The 20,695-nt window shown below is 45.6% G+C and overlaps 1 protein-coding gene across 1 annotated transcript in view; it reads right to left on the bottom strand.

The window, feature by feature from the left end:
• Positions 1–20,695, bottom strand: part of LOC147673324 (phospholipid-transporting ATPase IK-like) — a 460,742-nt gene that overhangs the window by 213,680 nt on the left and 226,367 nt on the right. Inside the window, exons 7-9 of the mRNA XM_086947163.1 lie at positions 19,163–19,235; positions 16,232–16,302; positions 13,946–14,028 (exon numbers count right to left, since the gene is read on the bottom strand). Of these exons, the coding sequence (XP_086803289.1) occupies positions 13,946–14,028; positions 16,232–16,302; positions 19,163–19,235 (227 nt within the window). The remainder of the gene's footprint in view (positions 1–13,945; positions 14,029–16,231; positions 16,303–19,162; positions 19,236–20,695) is intronic.

The following is a 20,695-nucleotide window of genomic DNA, read 5'->3' as shown; positions in this document are numbered from 1 at the left end:
CGCGAGTAGCGAGGTTAAGCCCCGCCCCTCTTCTCTATTGGCTGGCCTCCTAAACGGTGGCCAGCCATTGGAGAAGAGGTCCCAGTGACGTCATTCTTTGGATCTAAGCCCCGTCCTTTTCGGATTGGGGTCGTGTTTTTCGGATTGGGGTCGTGTTTTTTACTTTCTTTCTACCTAGTGATGTTCTAAGTCAAAAACACGCCCCCCAGTCTGAAAAGGACGGGGCTTAGTGCCCTTGTTCTTTCAGTTGACCTCTATATTCCTTCCATCTCTTAAGAGTTTGTAGATAATGGCTCACACTACCTGAAAGGAACACACAAAGTCACTAAGTCTCCGTCCGGGAGCCGGGTTCGGCCAGAGGCCAAGGGGGTTTGATTACAATGCGTGCCTCTGTAAGATTGTGTTAGCCCATGGTCGTGCAGCCTTGTGTACACGTAAGCAGCAGCTGCATTTCTATTCTCAGTTGAAATAACTGTCAGCAGTAGGAGTAAGACCAATGTATTCGGAGACTGGAGCAGCAGTTCAACAACTCATTTTTGACCAGTGCTAGGAAACAGTGGGAGGTGAGCAGCACGCTATTCGCCAACTGCACATCCCTCCCACCGCCGTGGGGCATGCGGACAGCGCTCCTGGTTGGACGGGGTACTTGCTTGCATAGACGATAGGTGTGAATATCACGTGACCTCGCTGCCCCCCCAAACGACCACCTGGGCTGCAGTAAGAACTGCAGTAATTGCGGAGGAGTGACCTAGTGACGCTCGCTTGCCCCCCTCCTCCTGAAAAGAGGCCCATGTGCCGGGTTCCTGCTGAGGCAAGCGGCACTGGAAACCCCGCCGGCAGTGAAGGGAGCATGATGGCTAACTTTCGGCCATCCCCCAATGCTAATAACCCCACTGAGCAGCTGCGGGGTCTGTGACTCGCTGCCCCCCACTCCACAACACGCCCAGTGACTCTGGCTCCGCTATATAGGGGGTCGCCTGCGAATTCACCATTGCGCTGAGGGACTTGCCTGCTCGTAGCTAGCAGGTGGGTCGTCAGGGCAATGCAACTACCCCCCCCCCCCACCCCACAACGCATTGGGTGTCCCACAGGCCCGGCTCCGATAAAAATACCCTGACTCTCGGCGCTGATGCCGGAGTCGGATGCTCTCTCCCCCATACCCACGGGGCGGGGAGGGGGGCACCCATGCGCCTTCAATCACGCCTGACGTTACAGGGTGCCTTGTAGCCGCGACCCACTACCTCATGCGTAAGGTGGCCTTGCTGGGGAAAATATTACCCCCACATCTGAGGCCGCGCTTACAGTGAACGCCTTGCAGGCCTGCCCGGCTGCCGCCTCCTAGGCCAAACACCCCTTTCACCCAAAACCCCCCATCCCACTCCCTGGCCCTGGCCACACTGGTGCCAGCATTTCGGACCTTGTGGGGGCCAGGGCCTCTGTACATGGGACATGGTCCGGCCCGGGCCTGGCCCCGTGGTGGGGCTCGTGGTTGGGGTGATGGACTAACCTCGTGCTCCGAAGGTGTGCCTCTGCCGCGGACACGTCAGCAACGGCGTCGGGGTAGTGGGCAAAGATGCATGGGTGGATGAGTGCACTGGTATGGACATTGATGATGGATGGGTGGATGAGTGGGTATGCGTGGATGGATGAGTGGGTGGATGAGAGGGTATGGATGGATCAGAGTGGGTATGGGTGGGTGGATGGATGGATGAGTGGATGAGTGAAATGATTGGTGGCTAGCATTCTATTAAGTGCTTAGAGGGACGGGCGCTGGAGGCCTGAGCCAAGGTGAGTCGGGGCCCTGTGGATACGAACGGGTGTGTGCCGAGTACGCTCACATTCAGGCTGCAGGAGGCCTTGCATCCACTCTGTGATCGAGCTGCCCTTCATGTCAGAAGTGAGGGGCCCTTCGCATTCTCCTTCCGGCGGAGGCGGATGGGCGGCGAAGGCCGCACATACATACTGCACGCTTATGTTATTTATGGTCAGTAAAACTACACGTATAACCTCAAATTGGCTGTCTCTCTGACGGAACATAATTACATTTATTTTGACCAATAAACCGTAGACAACTTTATGTACATAGACACGTAGGCACACACGCGAACACAGGGAGCACACAGAGTCGCCACACGCACACACTAACACACACTGACGCCACGCGTACACACTTGAAAAAAATACAGACACATCCAGAAAGAAACGCAAAGAATGCATACTCAGAAAGCTACCGACTGAATACACATAAGGTACACGTACAAACACTGGCACCTACAGACATGCACGGAGAGTCACAGTAAACAACCTTTCAGACATTGTATTAAGAGCAGCCTTGGTTTTACAAGTCACGAGAAACCATGATAGCAGGAGGGCTGAGAAACGAGTGTGTGTGTGTGTGTGTGTGGCTCTGTGTGTGTGTGTGTGTGTGTGGCTCTGTGTGTGTGTGTGGCTGTGTGGCTCTGTGTGTGTGTGGCTCTGAGTGTGTGGCTCTCTGTGTGTGTGTGTGTGTGGCTGTGGCTCTCTGTGTGTCTGTGGCTCTCTGTGTGTGTGTGGCTCTGTGTGTGTGTGTGGCTCTGTGTGTGTGTGGCTCTGTGTGTGTGTAGCTCTCTGCGTGTGTGTGTGGCTCTCTGTGTGTGTATGTGGCTCTGTGTGTGTGTATCTGTGGGTCTCTGTGTGTGGCTCTGTGTGTGTGTGTGGCTCTGTGTGTGTGTGGCTCTCTGTGTGTGTGGCTCTTTGTGCGTGTGTGGCTCTCTTTGTGTGTGTGTGGCTCTCTTTGTGTGTGCGTGACTCTCCGTGTGTGTGGCTCTGTGTGTGTGTGTGGCTCTGTGTGTGTGTGTGTGCAAATGCAATATGTCTTGCATTTGCGAGAGATGAAGCTATTGGCATTGTAAGCAGTAAGCAAAACGTTGCCAGGCGTCGACGTTTCGGTCCTTAATTGGTTAAAACAATCCAAAGGACCATCTTCAGGACCATGCGCTGCACATATTAATCTAAAAGCCAAATATACATATCAGTGTCAAAACCTTGCCCTTAGAGCATCATCCACCCAGTCCAAAAAATATTTTGTGACTGAACCTGACTCTGATTTCTATTGCCAAGTTAAGGGCGTGGCAATGGGCGCGATTTTCGCGCCTGACATAGCAAATCTCTACGTGGCAACCTTTGAGGAAAGGGTAGTATATAACAACAATCCCTATGCCAATAATCTACGCCATTATTTACGTTACATTGATGACGTCTGCCTAATCTGGAATGGCACAGAGACCACACTTAAAGAATTCCATCAATGGCTTAATAGACAAGACAGCAACTTGCAATTCACATTAGAGAGTGACAGCTCTACTATCAATTTTCTTGATCTATCCATTTACAATGATAACAACATCTTAGCTATGAGGCTGTATACAAAACCTACAGCGAGAAATACCCTCCTAAGATATGAGAGTCATCATCCACGTAGCTTACGCGATAATCTGCCTTTTGGTCAGTTTTTGCGTCTTCGACGCAACTGCACCAAGAAGGCAGATTATTTTCGCGAGGCAAGAGTACTACAACTAAAATTGATAATGCGGTCTTATCCACGTAGACTAGTGAAACGGGCTATGAAGCGGGCCTGGTATTATGATCGAGAGGCCCTGCTGACAAAAAAAGAGGAAAAGACTAGCCTATCTGAGATCAACACAAGGCCTTTGACCTGTGTTACTACGTTTGGTTCTGAATCCCATCAAATCAAAACCATTATAAAGAAGAATTGGCACCTTATCTGTAAGGTTGAACCTCAATTGGAGTTACCTCGTTTCGCCTTCAAAAGAGGAAGAAACTTGAGAGATTATCTGGTGAGGGCTTATAATGAACCCTCACCCAACACTATTCAGTCTCAATGGGGGTTGCCACCTGTGATCGGGCATTTCCCATGTGGCTCATGTGCAGCGTGTGGGACTACTAAAACACTAAAAAACTGTACTGTGAATGGCAAAAACATTACACTGTATCACCACTCAAATTGTAACACTAAGAACGTTATTTATTGCATACAATGCCCGTGCATGCTATCATACATCGGTAAAACCACACAGCAAGTAAAGAAACGAGTGTTACAGCATCAATCGAGAATAAGATGTAATGTCTTAACTGCCCCTCTAGTAGAACACTATCAGAAAAAATTGCATATGCCCCATGAAATGCAGTGGTTTGTAATTGATGTCATTAAATGCACCAAACGTTGCCAGAATGTTGATCGCCTACTCACTTTGAGGGAGAAGAACAATAGTTACTTACCTGTAATCTGTGGTTCTCCAGTATTGGTGTCTTTCATAGATTCACATGCCTGAATCATTCCCCGTCGTCGGAGTGGGAGTCCCACGGTACATAAAAAAGCAATAAAATGCTATAAATATATAGTAATACCAATAGAAATGAACCAGGAAGTAAAACAGCCAATGGTACAGTAGGCAAAAACTTCCCATCTATGACTATCATAGTCATTTTGTATAGTCCAAACTACAGCCAATCAGGCGCCAGCACCCACCAGAATGTTCTCCCCAGAGGCTCAGGCTCTCAGATTTTCTCGCAAGGAGTGAAGGTAAACCATAATAGCCTAGAAAGCCTCTGAGGGGAGGTGGGCGGGTTGCATGTGAATCTATGAAAGACACCAATACTGGAGAACCACAGATTACAGGTAAGTAACTATTGTTCTTCTCCAGTATTAGGGGTGTCTTTCATAGATTCACATGCCTGAATCAGAGTAGCTAGCAGTACATATCTTTGCTGAACAGACGCTCATAACACCCAGCTTGTCAGCTAGTAATGTAAATAACAATGCGAAGTGAATAAACACCTATCATATAAAGCATAACATAATGCAATCAAGAAAATATGTGAAAACATAACATAAGAAGCGTCTGACAGCAGAACACAAGGAGGTGGGAAACAGAGGCTCACCTTAATGAAACAGGTTCCGTAGAACAGCTCGACCCACAGAAGTATCAGCCTCGCTGATGGACTCTAGACAGTAATGTCTGGTAAAGGTATGGCGACTTGCCCAAGTCGCCGCCTTGCAGATCTGCTGAAGTGGGACTCCAGCGAATAAGGCCGTAGATGAGGAGACTGCTCTTGTAGAGTGCGCTCTGGGCGCAGATGGTAAAGGTCTCCCAGCCTGTGCATGGCAAAAGGCAATGGCAGCAGAAATCCATCTTGCAATAGTCTGTTTTGATACTGCCTGCCCTTTACGAATCGCACCGTAGGTAATGAACAACTGGTCAGAGGTGCGTACAGCGGAAGTTCTTTGTAGATAGAATTTGAGACATCTTCTAATGTCAAGCGAGTGTAAAGCTCTTTCCGCAGGAGTTTGCGGGTCTGGAAAAAATGATTTAAGAACAACAGGTTCGTTCAGATGAAAATCCGAAGGCACTTTAGGAATGTATTTGGGATTTGTGCGAAGTATGACAGAATCGCTAGTGAATTGGAGGAAAGGATGATGAACAGTGAAAGCTTGGATATCACTAACTCTCTTGGCGGATGTTAAGGCTAAAAGCAGTGATACCTTCCATGAAAGATACTTCAAGTCAGCTCGATGGATGGGCTCAAATGGGTGACGCATGAGTTGACCCAGGACCACATTCAGATGCCACAAAGGAGGTGGACGACGTACTGGAGGGAACATTCTAAAGAGACCCTTAAAGAACTGTTGGATAATTCTTGATGAATACAGAGAATTGGACCCATCCTGTCGATATCTGGATATTGCAGCCAGAAATACTTTCAAAGTAGCATGGGACAGACCTGTTCGTGCCAACTGCAAGAAAAAAGGAAGAATTTCCTCAGGCTTTGCCAAAAAGGGGTGAACACCTGCTGAACGGCACCAGATACAGAAGCGTTTCCATTTGAGACTGTAAGTCTTGATGGTTGCGGGTGCTCTAGCTTTGGCCAACACCTCTTTACAGTCTGCTGGGATGTTCAAGTGTGCAAACTCATGGTGTTCAGGAGCCAAGCCGCTAATCTCAGCGATGCTGGGTCCGGATGGAAGACTTGACCTTCCTGAACACTGAGCAAGTTCGGGATTGGATGTAACTGAATTGGTTTGCTCTCTGATAGTAGGAGGAGCTCCGTAAACCAATACTGGCGCGGCCATCTGGGCGCGATCAGGATCAGTCGGCAAGGTTCCTTCCTCATCTTCCGCAGAACCCTGGGGACTAACGGAATCGGTGGGAAAGCGTACGCAAACCTCAGGGACCAATCGAGGGAGAATGCATTCCCCAGAGAATTCTTGTGGGGGTGCCAGCTGGCGAAGCTCAGGCATTTGCTGTTGGTACTTGTCGCAAATAGGTCTAGGTCTGGCCAACCCCACTGATGAAAGATGTGGTCCACTGTGTTCTGGTGAAGCTCCCATTCGTGGTTGGTGATTGTGGTCCTGCTGAGTGCATCCGCAAGGACGTTTTCCGTTCCCGGAACATGCACCGCATGCAACTGTACATTGTGGTGAAGAGCCCATGTCCATAATTCCTGCGCCTCTTGAGACAGGAGAAGAGATCGAGTTCCTCCCTGTTTGTTGACGTAGTGCATACTTGTTGTGTTGTCCGTTCTTATCAACACATTGGTGTTCTGAATGATGGCACAAAACGCCTTGAGGGCAAGAAAAATGGCTCTCAGTTCCAAACGATTGATGTGCCACCGTTTCTGTTGTACAGTCCATTTGCCACTGATCGTGAGGCCTTGCAGATGAGCCCCCCAGCCCTCGAGGGATGCATCTGTAGTGATGGTGAGACTTGGTGGTTCTTGAAGGAACGCATGACCCTGACTGAGATGACACCTCTGTGTCCACCACAGAAGAGACTCTTTCATGAGTGGTGTGATTTGAATGAGGTCCTCGAAAGTGCCTGAAACCTGTTGCCACTGCAGGGCTAGTTCCTCCTGGAGCGGCCTCATTTGAAGCCTGCAATTTGGAAGTAATGGAATACAAGCCGATGCCATCCCCAGAAAGGATTTGTATAGTCGGACAGAAACTGACTTTCTTTGCATGAGATCTTGTGCTAGCCGACTTATTTTCATTTGTCTCTCCTTTGAGACGAAAGCTTTGCATTTGTGAGTGTCCAACATTGCTCCTAAGAATGCTATTCTTTGAGACGATTGCATCTGGGATTTGGAGAAATTTATTGTCAGGCCTAGAGACTGAAACAGGTGGAGACACTGGTGAAGGTGACGTTGAACGGTGCCATGAGAATTGGCCTTTATAAGGCAATCGTCCAGATATGGGAAAATTTGTATTCCCTCCAGCCGGAGGTGCGCAGTTACTGGAGCTAAAACCTTCGTAAAAACTCTTGGAGCTGACCGTAGTCCAAAAGGAAGGACTTTGAATTGGTAGTCCCTGCCAGCCACCCTGAAGCGAAGGAATTTCCTGTGGCGAGGTAGGATGGGGATGTGGAAATATGCATCCTGGAGGTCTAGGGTGACCATGCAATCTCCCGGTGATAAAAGATGCAAAATTTCTTGAAGAGAGAGCATCCGGAATGTTAATTTCCTTAGGTATTTGTTTAATGCTCGAAGATCGAGGATCGGGCGCCACTCCCCGTTCTTCTTTCTGATCAGGAAGAACCTGGAGTAAAATCCTAGTCCTCTCATCCTCTGAGGAACGCTCTCGATAGCTCCTTTTTGTATCATCATTTTGATTTGGGTAAACAGCTCCTTCAGGTGAGCTGGAGGCGGGCCCTTTGGCGGTACATTTGGGGGAAATTTTTCGAATTCTAGGGCATGGCCCCTGGCGACAATATCCAGGACCCATTTGTCCGTTGTTATCGACTGCCAATTGGAGTAAAATTTGGAGATTCTTCCGCCAAGTCTTTTGAGAGGGTGAAAAGACGGTGGTGGCAGGTGAAAAATGTCATTGTCGCTTGTCCTTGCCGCGGTATGTAGCCCTACCCCTGTTTGGGGTGTATTGAGATTTTTTCTGCCCATAAGACTGGTAGCGCTGATTTTGGTAGCGCTGATTACCCTGACGGTATGAGGATTGTTGATGTTGTTGCTGGTATCCACCTCTATTGAAGGACGTTCCTCGTCCTCTCGCTCCTCGAAAGGGCGGCTTGTGAAATTGTAGAGTGCCTAAGGATTTGGCCGTTTCGGTATCCTTCTTGATAGTCTGTAAGGCCTCCTCTACCTCGGGGCCGAATAAATATTCGCCATCAAATGGCATGTCTAGAACTCGGTTTTGCACTTCCTGTCTAAAGGCCGTGGAACGTAACCACCCCTGTCTACGGAGAACCGCAGCCCCTGCTAATTGGCGAAAACCTGTAGATGCCACATCAACAGCTGAATCAATTATTTCTTCAGAGGTCCTTTGACCTTCATGGAGAATCTGGAGTGCTTCCGCCTTAGATGGCTCAGGGAGTAGATCGATAAATGGTGAGATGTCAGACCACATTTGACGGTCGTAACGACCTAAGATGGCTAATGCGTTGGCAGCACGGACAGTTGTTGCAGCCATGGTGGAAACTCGTTTTCCTATTGAGTCTAGGCGTCTGCCATCTCTATCCGGCGGTGCCGTAACTGCAGAGGACGGATTTCTGGCCCTTTTCTGAGCCGCCTGGACAATTACCGAGTCAAGTTTTGCTTGTCCAATGAGACAGGCAGGCGTCTTGTCTGGAGCTTTATATTTCTTATCAATTCTTGGCAAGACTGGAGGAATGGAAGCCGGCATTGACATCACCTTAACACCTTCCTTCCAGATGAATTCCACAATGGGTATTGTCTTAATTTGTCGTCTGGGCTGATCTTTAAAATCGTAAAGGAAACATTCTTGTTGAGTATGCTCCATCTTCATATGAAAACGTGCGGTTGCACGCTCCATCAGCAAGTGAAAATTTGCTACATCAACAGGAGGGGAGGCCGACGCAGTCTGAGGAGATGTAGAAGGAGATCGGACCTGATAGTCCTCCCACTCCGATAAATCATCCACTTCTCCTTCCTCCCGTTGGTCGTCATCTTCCGAGGATTGCGGGTCCTCTTCGTGAGCAGGTTGTGGGTGTGAAGGTGGGCACACCGATGGGAGCACGGGTGGAGGCGTTTCCGAAATTGGAGTTGCTTGTCCAGAACCTGCCGATTCCGAAGGTGGAAACCTCCGATAGTAATCGTCCAGCATAAATTGTAAGTTGGATATTAAATCCAAAGGCACTTGACCAACAGGGGTAGTGACCGGCATCGATACCTCAGCAGGAGTGTGAGGATCCTCATATTCATCATCTTGAAGTTTAATATGTAACTCCGATGGACTAGTGGCTTGTCCAAAAGTATTCTGGACCATCTCATTGTCACTGTCAGAATCCAGTAGTTGGTCTGGGACTTCAGAGGACACCTTGTGAGGTGAAACACGCAGGGGTGAAAGCCTCATTACAGTGTTGCGCAGCTGTTCTGCTGCTTGGCGTGGTGTTAAAAACACCGTCGACGGAGACCACACCTGTAGTGCCGTGCATGAGGATAACTGCGGCGTCGTCGGAGGGTTAACTTCCGATGGATTTGTCGTCGACGGATCACCTCTCGTCGACGGGACACTTTTCGGCAACGAAATAGTCGTCGTCGACGGAAGACCTGTCGTCGACGGGACACTCGTCGTCGACGGGACACTCTTCGTCGACGGGACACTCTTCGTCGACGGGACACTCTTCGTCGACGGGACACTCTTCGTCGACGGGACACTCTTCGTCGACGGGACACTCATCGTCGACGGGACACTCTTCGTCGACGGGACACTCTTCGTCGACGGAGCACTCTTCGTCGACGGGACACCCTTCGTCGACGGGACACCCTTCGTCGACGGGACCGTCTTCGTGGACGAGTCACTCCTCGTCGACGGTGGTATTTTCGTCGACGGCGTAGAGCCTGACGACGAGCTCGTCGACGGAGTCTTTTTCGTCGGCGGTAAAGCCTGTAAAGACGTCGACGACGAGGCGTCGACGACGGACGTCGACGAAATAGGCCTCACAGAAACAAAAACCATCGTTGGAGATGCCGTAGACGAGGACATAACCATACTAGGTTTAGGAGATGAAAATGTTACCGTAGATGTCACTGAAGTCGTCGTTCTCGTCGACGAGGAAGCTGAAGAAGACTTCACAGGAGGCGGAGATGAATTCTGTGGTAAAATCCTGTCAGAAGATAGGGGAAGCTTGAGTTTTTTCACCTTTGAGGAAGCAGAAGCGCCTTCCATGCCCCTGGAGGTGGGGACAGCCTGAGAAGTGGAAGGCTGATCCAGTCCTTTAGCAGGTGGTTGTTTTTTAGGCAGTTTAGCCTTGGGAGATGACATTCCCTCAGGCGCAGATCTCTTCCTGGAGGCTGAAGTGGAAGCAGATGTGACACTGTCTACTTCTGAAACAGTATTAGAAGAATCCTTTAGCCTCTTCAACCACAGCAGTAAACGACCCTCTCTAATCTCTGAGAGTCTTCTGAGGCATGGTTCTGCAGATTTTACAATCAGAGGCCTGGTGGTCTGGGTAGAGACAATAAATACACTTTTTGTGTGGATCTTTCTCAAAAAGCCGAGGCTTACCACAGCAGTCACAGGCTCTGAAGAGAGATTTCTTTGAAGACATCCTGAAAATAAGACACAGATGAAGTAGAAGTTAGAAAAACTGAGCAGAGCTCAGGGAGACTCCCTTCACACGACGTGCGGTAGAAAATCTGAGAGCCTGAGCCTCTGGGGAGAACATTCTGGTGGGTGCTGGCGCCTGATTGGCTGTAGTTTGGACTATACAAAATGACTATGATAGTCATAGATGGGAAGTTTTTGCCTACTGTACCATTGGCTGTTTTACTTCCTGGTTCATTTCTATTGGTATTACTATATATTTATAGCATTTTATTGCTTTTTTATGTACCGTGGGACTCCCACTCCGACGACGGGGAATGATTCAGGCATGTGAATCTATGAAAGACACCCCTAATACTGGAGAATAAGTGGATCTGGACCTGTGACACTGTAGACAGAGGTTTAAATTCCCTTATTGAATGGCATACTGTGGCCATGATGTGAGTCAACGAAGGCCTTTGTTGACCTCATTTTGTGTTTTGTTTCCTTGAACCCTCTGATTGTGGTTTGTTTTTCCTGAAAGAGTTTGGGTATATATATTGCTCCATTTAGTAGATGACCCTTGGAGAACGTCAATACTAAATAGTGCTCTTAAAGTGGAGTATGTTGAGCCCACTTCTCACTGATTTTGTGCTTAGCTCTGTTATAATGGTAGGTAATTCAACTGGTCAATTGGGCCCCGCTTCGAGTTCCCATTCATAGAACTTGTATGGGACATTAACATAAGATGGTTCCATTGTTGACACCTGAAGTGGAACGCTGTTATTCATTCACCTTCGATTTATATTTTTTACCTTCCACGCACTGATCCCCACATTAGAGCTGTAATTCATGGTTAGGGCGATTCGCGCAGTATTTGTTATGATCTTACATCTGCTTCATACTGTATCAATATGGTCCCCGTGACGCGGGACGTCCCTGCGTCTTAGACGCGGACATTTAAGCTTATTCCTGCCCCTTGCGTGTGACGTCATCACGCGCTGCACGCATATACGCGGAAGTAGCCGCTTCTCCTGTTGAGATGCCGATACGAAGTTGTTGACGACGGCCTCCTCACCAACGCCATTAAGTAAGTTTACTGCTAGTGCTGGAGGGTAGATTTCTAAGCCTGCTTACCCTTCTGCTTACATCTATGTGACGTGGGTCGTAGTTCTGATTCTTGTGGGTTTTTCATTGCAATTTGTAGGTGTTGCGAGTGACTCGGACTAATGTCGAAATCTCGCCCTTGGTCTACATTGATTTTCACATGAATCATTGGAGTTGGAATTTGAATTTTGAGAGATAACATCTACATTCTTGGGTAGGTGCAGTGTCATGTGGCGTTTGTTGATCTTTGAAAGTGAGATTAGCTTGTGATACTTATGGTGATTTCTTTGTTCAGACAGGAGGTTTATGCAGTGCATAACCTTTTGACTTCCGGCTGGAGGTCCTGGGTAAGCCCCCCCGTTTTTTGTGTGTAATGTCTTCTAATTAGTTTGCTTTTGGGTGTTGGCACATGGGATAATGGTTTCCTTTGGTGTTGGGTGTTATTTTATGTCTCACACCTCAAGCATGTGTCACAGGTTCAGTCACAAAATATTTTTTGGACTGGGTGGATGATGCTCTAAGGGCAAGGTTTTGACACTGATATGTATATTTGGCTTTTAGATTAATATGTGCAGCGCATGGTCCTGAAGATGGTCCTTTGGATTGTTTTAACCAATTAAGGACCGAAACGTCGACGCCTGGCAACGTTTTGCTTACTGCTGTTACATTATTTTGAGTACCAAATAATTGTATTTTTGTAAAATACCGTTTTCGACATGATATTTAGTTTTTCATGTGTATAGCAAAAGTTGCCTGATACTACTGAGAATTTTTGTTGCGTGTATAGTAGTATTTTTGTTGCCATATTTTAGATTTGTGTATGAAAAAGAGAAAAAAAGATCCAAAAAGAAATAATTTTGAGTAATAAAAAAACAGTTTAAATCTGTTTTCTTTTTTCCTTGTTCTTGTTTCAATTGCTGACCACTTTTGTGGCAATATTACTAATCTACTAAATAGAATTGAAATAATTCCTTCAGGGACACCTGTTTAATTGTTATTGATAATACCCAGTCCCTGTGGGAATATTGGGTGGCTCTATAGTATTAAACAAAATTGTAAATTAAAGCACTGCTATGAATGTGAACAATGAGGGCCACAATGTGTAGGAGTCATATCACGCACACTGGTAGGCATTATATATTAAGAGCACTTGGTCTACAGAAGCACACAGTCTGGATTGAAATGCTCAGCAGTTGTTCAGTGTGCTAATAAGTCTTTATTACTCAAAATAACCCCTTTTAACTACCTTGGAATTACATTAGATTAAGGGTAAAAACAAGGTTCTAAAGCAATGCCTATCAGTTTGCATGCAGTTCCTTGATGCTGGGTAATACCTCAATGTGCTATATTAGAAGGATTGTGATATATTAGCAGCAAATAACAAAAGGAACTCTGTTAAAATCAGTAGCGTATGGTAATTTAACCAGGGAAGGGGGCGGTGGCCACACATGCACAGATACACCTCACTTACACCCATGCATACACTCACGCACAAACACCGATTCACAACACTAACACATTTATTAATTTATTTGAGAGTATTATATAGTGCTAACTAGGTACACATACATTAATACATACATACATGAAACATAAAAACGCATAAAACTTACCTTAACTGCAGCTCTCCGAGAGGGAAGCCTCAGATGTCTCAGGAGGGTTGGGACTGCTGCCTTCCCTCATTGACTGTTTGGAAGACAGCAGTACCAACCTCGTTACACAGTGGGATGGGGTCAGTGAGACTGCTGACCCCACCCCACTATGACTAGGTGCCACTGATTGACACTCCGCCCTGGGCACTTCAGGGCTTAAAAACGATGCGCAGAGGCAATCGGTGGCGTTCTGCATCATTACAAGGAAGAGGGCCTCAAGGCACTTTTGCCGGACTGAGGAGGTCACGCACACAGGGCTGTGAAATTCTCAGCCTGGTAAAGTGCAGGTCAGGCAATCGGCAGTCTGCACATTTAGCGCATGTCCAGCTCCTGCCTGACTGAACAGGCTGGCCGTTGTTCCGCCATAACATCCTCTGATTTTGAAACTGCCCCCTATAGAAGGGCGGCATAAATAGGAGCCAGTGTCAAAATTAAGACATGGGAAAACCTGGTCTTAACATTGAGAAACGATGAGAAATGCTTAATTTCTCCTTATTTTTGCTGTTTCTGTGTGCTGCATTGTGAGATAACGCAAGCGCCGCCTAGGCGAGATCTAAAAAGGGGCAATACGGCAACATTTGTAAGTAAAAGTATCTTCGGGACAAGACAAGACCTGACCTGAATTTAAACTTACCGTCAAAGGCCGCCAATGCTGGAATCGAATTCAGTTCAGCATGTGTAATCAGCAGAGCCTGGCGAACTTTCAGATTTGTTTCCCTGTATAAATAAGTAAACAGAACATTCTGATTATTCCAAAGCATCATATTAATGGAATCATAAGTGTTGCTATTGTCTCATCACTCTCGGTTCTTAAATGTGCTTCCATTCCAGCAACCCTAATAATCATGATCAACAACGCATTTAGTTAAGATAATGCTTTTCCTTACACAGAAGGGGACATTGCATAGACAGAAGTCTTACATTGATGCATGCCAATGTACAAAACTAGACTATCAAGAAAGAAGGTTCAAGGATAGGCGATTCCTGTTCTAAGCACAGGCCATAGCTAAAGAGTTACTGAGGAACCTGAGATGGCCTTTGCAACATTAAAGTGTTATGGATGCATTTAAAGCTGGGCAATAACAGGGTATCTGTCATAAACACGTGATACCACTCAAATCTCCATTTCCTAGCCTTGTTTAGAGGTGACTGAACCACTGCTTTTCCGGTATGGGAACCACCAACTAGACAGCCCAACCGCCGGGTTTCTGAGGCAGACTTGCATTGGAAGGTCTGCCTTTTTGTGAATTCCAACAGCTTGTCCTATCACTTGCCTGTTCTGATTTTGCCAGCCCGATATCACCATGTCCTCACGGATGCCCATACAGCAACCTACCGGCAATATTTAGAGATACTTCCCATGAAGTGGGAATTTTTAAAGTAAACTGCTTCTAGGGATATGGTCAAGAGCACTTGCAGCAAAATTGCACAAAGATGATAGGCTTGTCATGGTATGTGGACATGATGGATCATGTACCAGTGTGGTGTTGTTTTTCAAACACAGAAACCCTAACTGCAGGTGCAGTTTTTTTTATTGAAACAGAAAATCGATGTCCTAATATGTTTGGAGTTATTTTATGCTTGGGGAACATTGATCATTTTGTCCTGTGACGACATTGCTGTAAATGGAATTCCAAGATAGGCAAACAAGACATCAGAAAACACCCCCTAAGTAGGCCTGCCTTCAATGTTTACGTAGGGAGCAACTTAATAATGTATTGTTGCACTCATGGAAATGGGGCTGAAAGAGAGACTAAGATAGAAACATATGCAGAAAGAGGGACACAGATAGAGTTATATATATATATATAGAGATCCAAGGACAGGGACAGAGATAGATAGGGACAGAAACAGAGATATAGATATAGGCAGAGAGAATGATAGGAACAGAGAGAGACATAGGCAGAGACATGGACAGAAACAGAAATATACATATAGACAGAGGCAGGCAGGTACAGCGAGCCCTGTAGCCCCTGCACCTCTACCATCACCAACCGGACTGCGAGGGACATCGAACCCGTGACCAGGACCCCCCCTTCGTGGACTGAGGAGTAGCTGCTGGAAGACCCCAATTGACTGCATTGCATCCACAGCATCCTTTAGTATCTTCAAAATCCTGCATCCTTTGCATCAGGACCACTTCCATAGGAAACTACAACAGAAAAAAGTCCCTGGAATTCCCTAAGGACTGCTTCACCTGCTGAGTGACTGTGTCCGAGGATATTGCTGGTCCCCATGACTGGCTCGCTATTGGAGTTGGCCACCTAATATGACTCTATGTGACCACATTTCAACCAGCCCAACTTTTTGCAGAAAAAGTTTTTAAGTGTCAAAGTTACTGAATTTGCCAATGCCTTTTCACAGTTGAGTGAAATGCGTTGATTTACTACACTTTGTAAATTCTATATCCTTGGAACCCTCAGGTAGATCTTTTTCGTGGTGGTGTCTAAAAGTTAATAAAAATACAGTCTATTTTTAAAAATTTCTTGAGTGTCTTGTCGATTTCTTCTTCAGTTGTTTTGGTGCTCAGAGCCACAGTTACCCAGGGGTGAGATGAAGGTTTGACATATGAAATCTACTGGTCCTAAAGGGGATGGTAAGTGTATTACACTGTGAGGTCGCACAACCACACCATATAATATACCCTATATCCTCACAGACAGGGATGCTAATCTTAAGAACAACAGCCTGCTCATACAGTTCAAGCAATTTTTTTTGCCAAGTCCTTAAGCTCAAAGATCCACACACAATGCGCTAAACAGACATAATAGTTTCACATTAACCGACAGAAACCTTTATTAGTTAATACTTTGTCCGAACCAATATTCATTAACAAACATCTCCAATCACACGGTCCACCAGGCAAACACACCCTCATTTCCCAGGGGGGGGGGGGGGGGGGGAGAGCTCTATACATTACCCATCAATGCCAGATGTCTCCACATAGCAGAGGCTGTTGGGCTCCGAGCTCTGCAGCAGCAGCAGGTCCGCCTGTTAAAGGGAAGGGGGATTTCTAAAATCAGCACCGCCAAATACTACAATGAGGAGTATGTTTTCATTTGTATAGTAGATCTAAAGGTGAGGAGGAGTGCAACAAGCAGTACTGAGAATAAAGCATGCTGAATGTTCAGTGAGTTGAACGCTCACCGCTGACAAATGTGGTGACCTGAAGGGCACAAGTTGAAATCCAGGCATGTCGGAATCACCCTTCTGAGGCCGGTAAACTGATTATCGTAATTTGGGTACCAGTAACATATCCTCTACAGTAATTAGAAGTGACGAAAGTCAATTATCAAGTGCCATATAAAAAACAATATAATAAACTCTCGAGCGCCAAGAGTGAAGTTCAATCCGTATTAAAACAGGAATACAAACTATTTACCATACGCACCCAGCCATCCTAGTCACAGGTGAAGAACTTGGTCCCATTCAAAAACAAATGTGCAAAACTATGCCCAAAGATGCTCGCTCCAAAATGGGGCTAGAGTCACACATTTTAGCGTTTTCGCAAAACCTTTTCAGGTTTCTTCTGGAATCTGCATCACTGTCGGTAATCCTGGAAAAGTTTGGGAACTACTTTTTTTAGTTGTGGGTATTCTCTAATACACAATTGTACATATTGCACATGGTGGAACGTCAGTGCCTTTGGGTGATGCACAATATTTGTTTTTTATTTTTATTTTGTCCTTGGCAAAACTTGTTTTTTGTCCCATCAAAGTGTGAGCCTTGTTCCCTTACCCTTTCCTGCTAAGAGCAGAGGTTATTCCTGCACCTGGCAGGAGTAAAATCCTGGCCATTTTGGGGCCTGGAAGGGGTCGGAAACAAGATGGTGAATGACGACAAACTCATATGTTTGTGGTTGTTCTCAAACTTCCATGGCGAGATGTGCCTTGAAAAGCTGTTCCTCGATCAGCCATCGGAACACTGGACCCAGTGGAGACAGAAGGGCCTTCCGTTTGTAAAAGGACCTCCATTTGCTCTGGCTTGTCTGCTAATTCCTCTATCCATCAGTACAGGGTAGGATACATTGAAAGAGTTTATTCTGTGTTTAATTCATACACATGTTCACTCTCTTTAAACAGTTTTGACGATACGTAGTAAGATGTCGCAAGCAGTAATGTGACTGCACAGCGCAATGCAGTAGAATGCTGGGTGCACAGTTGGCAGGATGGAGATTAATATGTTTAAAACAATTCTGCAATAAAATATTGTCTAATTACACTTTTTCTTCAAGAAAAATTGACACTTTAAACAACAATAATGGGAGAAATGATTGCTGTTTAAAAAGCAGAGTGAACTGCGGGTTTAAATTCCCATTCGATCAATAACATACCTGGCCATCTGCTTTTTGGTACTGAAAGCAGTAGGTAGTGAATGGAAGAGTGTCCTATTCATGTTAAACTTGCTTTTTTTCTAATTGCTCTATTTTTGAACTTCAGCCTTTCCCTACCTTTATCCACACTCTCCTTACTTTAGCTTTGAGAATGGGTCATCAAAAGACACACTGTTACTCTGACTTAGACACACTGTTACTCTGACTTAGACACACTGTTACTGTGACTTAGACAACGTTACTCTGACTTAGACACACTGTTACTGTGACTTAGACAACGTTACTCTGACTTAGACACACTGTTACTGTGACTTAGACAAGGTTACTCTGACTTAGACACACTGTTACTGTGACGTAGCTAATGTACGTTTCTAATTCCAGCCATAGTCATTCAGGGTGATAGTGCTGACTGTTCGTTGTAAGGGTGAGAGTAGTGGGCAGCTACGCCAAAGTACTGCCAAACTAAAAGGTCGATTAAATATGGGGTGAACTTAAATCTTAAATAACTTTTAATCACGGATCCTTTAGGGTAACAAAAAGTTTGACCATTGTGTATTTAAAAAAAAAAATGTAAACCAAAAGTGTTTAGCTCACAAAATGTTTCTACCAAAACACCTGAAACGACTTGGGAAACCCACCATGACTGCCAATGTGCTGTAGTACAGTTAATCAATTGCCTCCATCCAACCTTACTTGTGTTCAGATATTTTGTCATTTGGCTCAGACTACATGTCTAGCGCAGATCTTGTACATTACCCTGTTGAAGATTCTAAGACTCCATGTCCAATGCAGGTTTTACACATTACCCTTTTGGAGATGCTAAGACTCCATGTCCAATGCAGGTTTTACACATGACCCTTTTGGAGATGCGAAGACCCCATGTCCAATGCAGGTTTTACACATTACCCTTTTAGAGATGCTAAGACTCCATGTCCATTGCAGGTTTTACACATGACCCTTTTGGAGATGCGAAGACCCCATGTCCAATGCAGGTTTTACACATTACCCTTTTGGAGATGCCAAGACTCCATGTCCAATGCAAGTTTTACACATTACCCTTTTGGAGATGCCAAGACTCCATGTCCAATGCAGGTTTTACACATTACCCTTTTGGAGATGCCAAGACTCCATGTCCAATGCAGGTTTTACACATGATCCTTTTGGAGATGCCAAGACTCCATGTCCAATGCAGGTTTTACACATGACCCTTTTGGAGATGCCAAGACTCCATGTCCAATGCAGGTTTTACACATGACCCTTTTGGAGATGCTAAGACTCCATGTCCAATGCAGGTTTTGCAAATGACCCTTTTAGAGATGCTAAGACTCCATTCCCAGTGCAGATCTTGGAGATGCTAAGACTTCGTGCCCAATGCAGGGTATGCACATTACCCTCTTGAAGATTCTAAAACTCCATACCCGATAGAGGTCTTGACCATTACATAGCTTCCCCATTTGGTGCCCATAAATATATAGCATATTGGTTGAGTAGGGCATCACAATTGTGACTGACACTTACCGGCACAAGATCATCTTTCTTGAGGCGAACAATGTCCCCAACTTTGATGTGTTTCCATTTCTTTTGGCAAAAACTTTAAAAGAAAAAGAGAACATTACTGGTGGGGCCAGGATATGCCTTTCACAGAGAGTTGTAACACACAATGGAACAACCTGTTTCAGGTTGATTGGTTGCTATCATTTGCATGCGATTATTGTGCACCTTGCAAATCAACCGGTGAAAAAGATGGTTGTAAGCCAACCAAGTCAAAGGTTAATAACGAGTCCTAGATAAATGAATTCTGTGAATTTGTAGTCCGGGGACAGACCATGTGGACATCAGTCATGGAACTAGCAGAATTGCCTATGAAGTAGCGAGAGCAGATTTAGGATTTGTGGTTGTTACTAGAGGAATTGTTGCTCCTCATGGTTTCCTGTAGGAGGGCCCATGTGCCTGGAAAAAGGCAGCTGCATCCGTGACACCATTTATTAAGTATTACATGTGAAAATATCATAGATTTACATCAACTGTGAAATGTCAACTTGCATCTTACCCTGAAGGTAAGCATACATTGCAGAGTATATATTTACTGTGTTTACTTCACATTTACTTCTCTTAATAAAGTGTATGTAGTTGATATTGTGTAGTTGAAATAGGCGCAGGTCAATAATTCAACTTTAACATGCTGTACTTGGCAGAGTGGACGAACCAACATAAATTGTGGTTCATGTGACTTGACAAGAACCCTTTCTTTCCCTCCCTCATAGAGGGCAGGCATACTAACACCTCAAAGACATTGATATGTTTCTATTTCAGAAATAATTGCCCCGTTCCAGCCCTCGACCCTCCTGCTTTCCAGATTTATCTTCTGATTTAACAATAGGGCGGCTGACTGGCACTACATTTTTAGGTCTTGGCTAGACAGCGCATGTGCTGTCTCAGAGATTGTTGTATTCAATATGTGGTCTTCAGCTCACCCATAGGCTTTGTATTTGCTGGCTATTTTGTTGCTTTCATACTCCTGCTCCCCATTAGTCCATGGCATCCATGCGTCATGTCGCTTCATGTGTTTAGCCCTCCCTTAGAGCATGGACAAATTAATACTAACCACCCACTGCTCCCATTTTAGCAACTGTTTTCAGAACTACTTTTTTTTTGAGCACTTCACATGAGCACTCATGTTTGACCTGCTCCAAGCTCCTTTTCTGTAAGCAGGCCTGTAAATCTTGTTCTTATCTTGTCATGTTTGCAGTGCATTCAAAGACCGAGGTCAAATATCAGACACTGAGGGCCCGATTCACAGAACTAACTTAAGACAAAATCCTAAACTTACTACTTTTGGTATTCACAGAAGTTAGGATTTTGTCTTAAGACAGACTTAAGACAGACTTAAGTTAGGATTCTGTCTTAAGTCTGTCTTAAGACAAACTTAAGATAAAATCCTAACTTCTGGGAATACCAAAAGTAGTAAGTTTAGGATTTTGTCTTAAGTTAGTTCTGTGAATCGGGCCCTATTTTCCGAGGGCACCTGTTTACTTTTCTTTCTCTGACTTC

This window comes from Lissotriton vulgaris, chromosome 12 (genome assembly GCF_964263255.1).
Source record: "Lissotriton vulgaris chromosome 12, aLisVul1.2, whole genome shotgun sequence".
Lineage (NCBI taxonomy): Eukaryota > Metazoa > Chordata > Amphibia > Caudata > Salamandridae > Lissotriton > Lissotriton vulgaris.
Note: the sequence above shows the minus strand (reverse complement) of the source record. Positions and strands in the feature narration are given on the sequence as shown.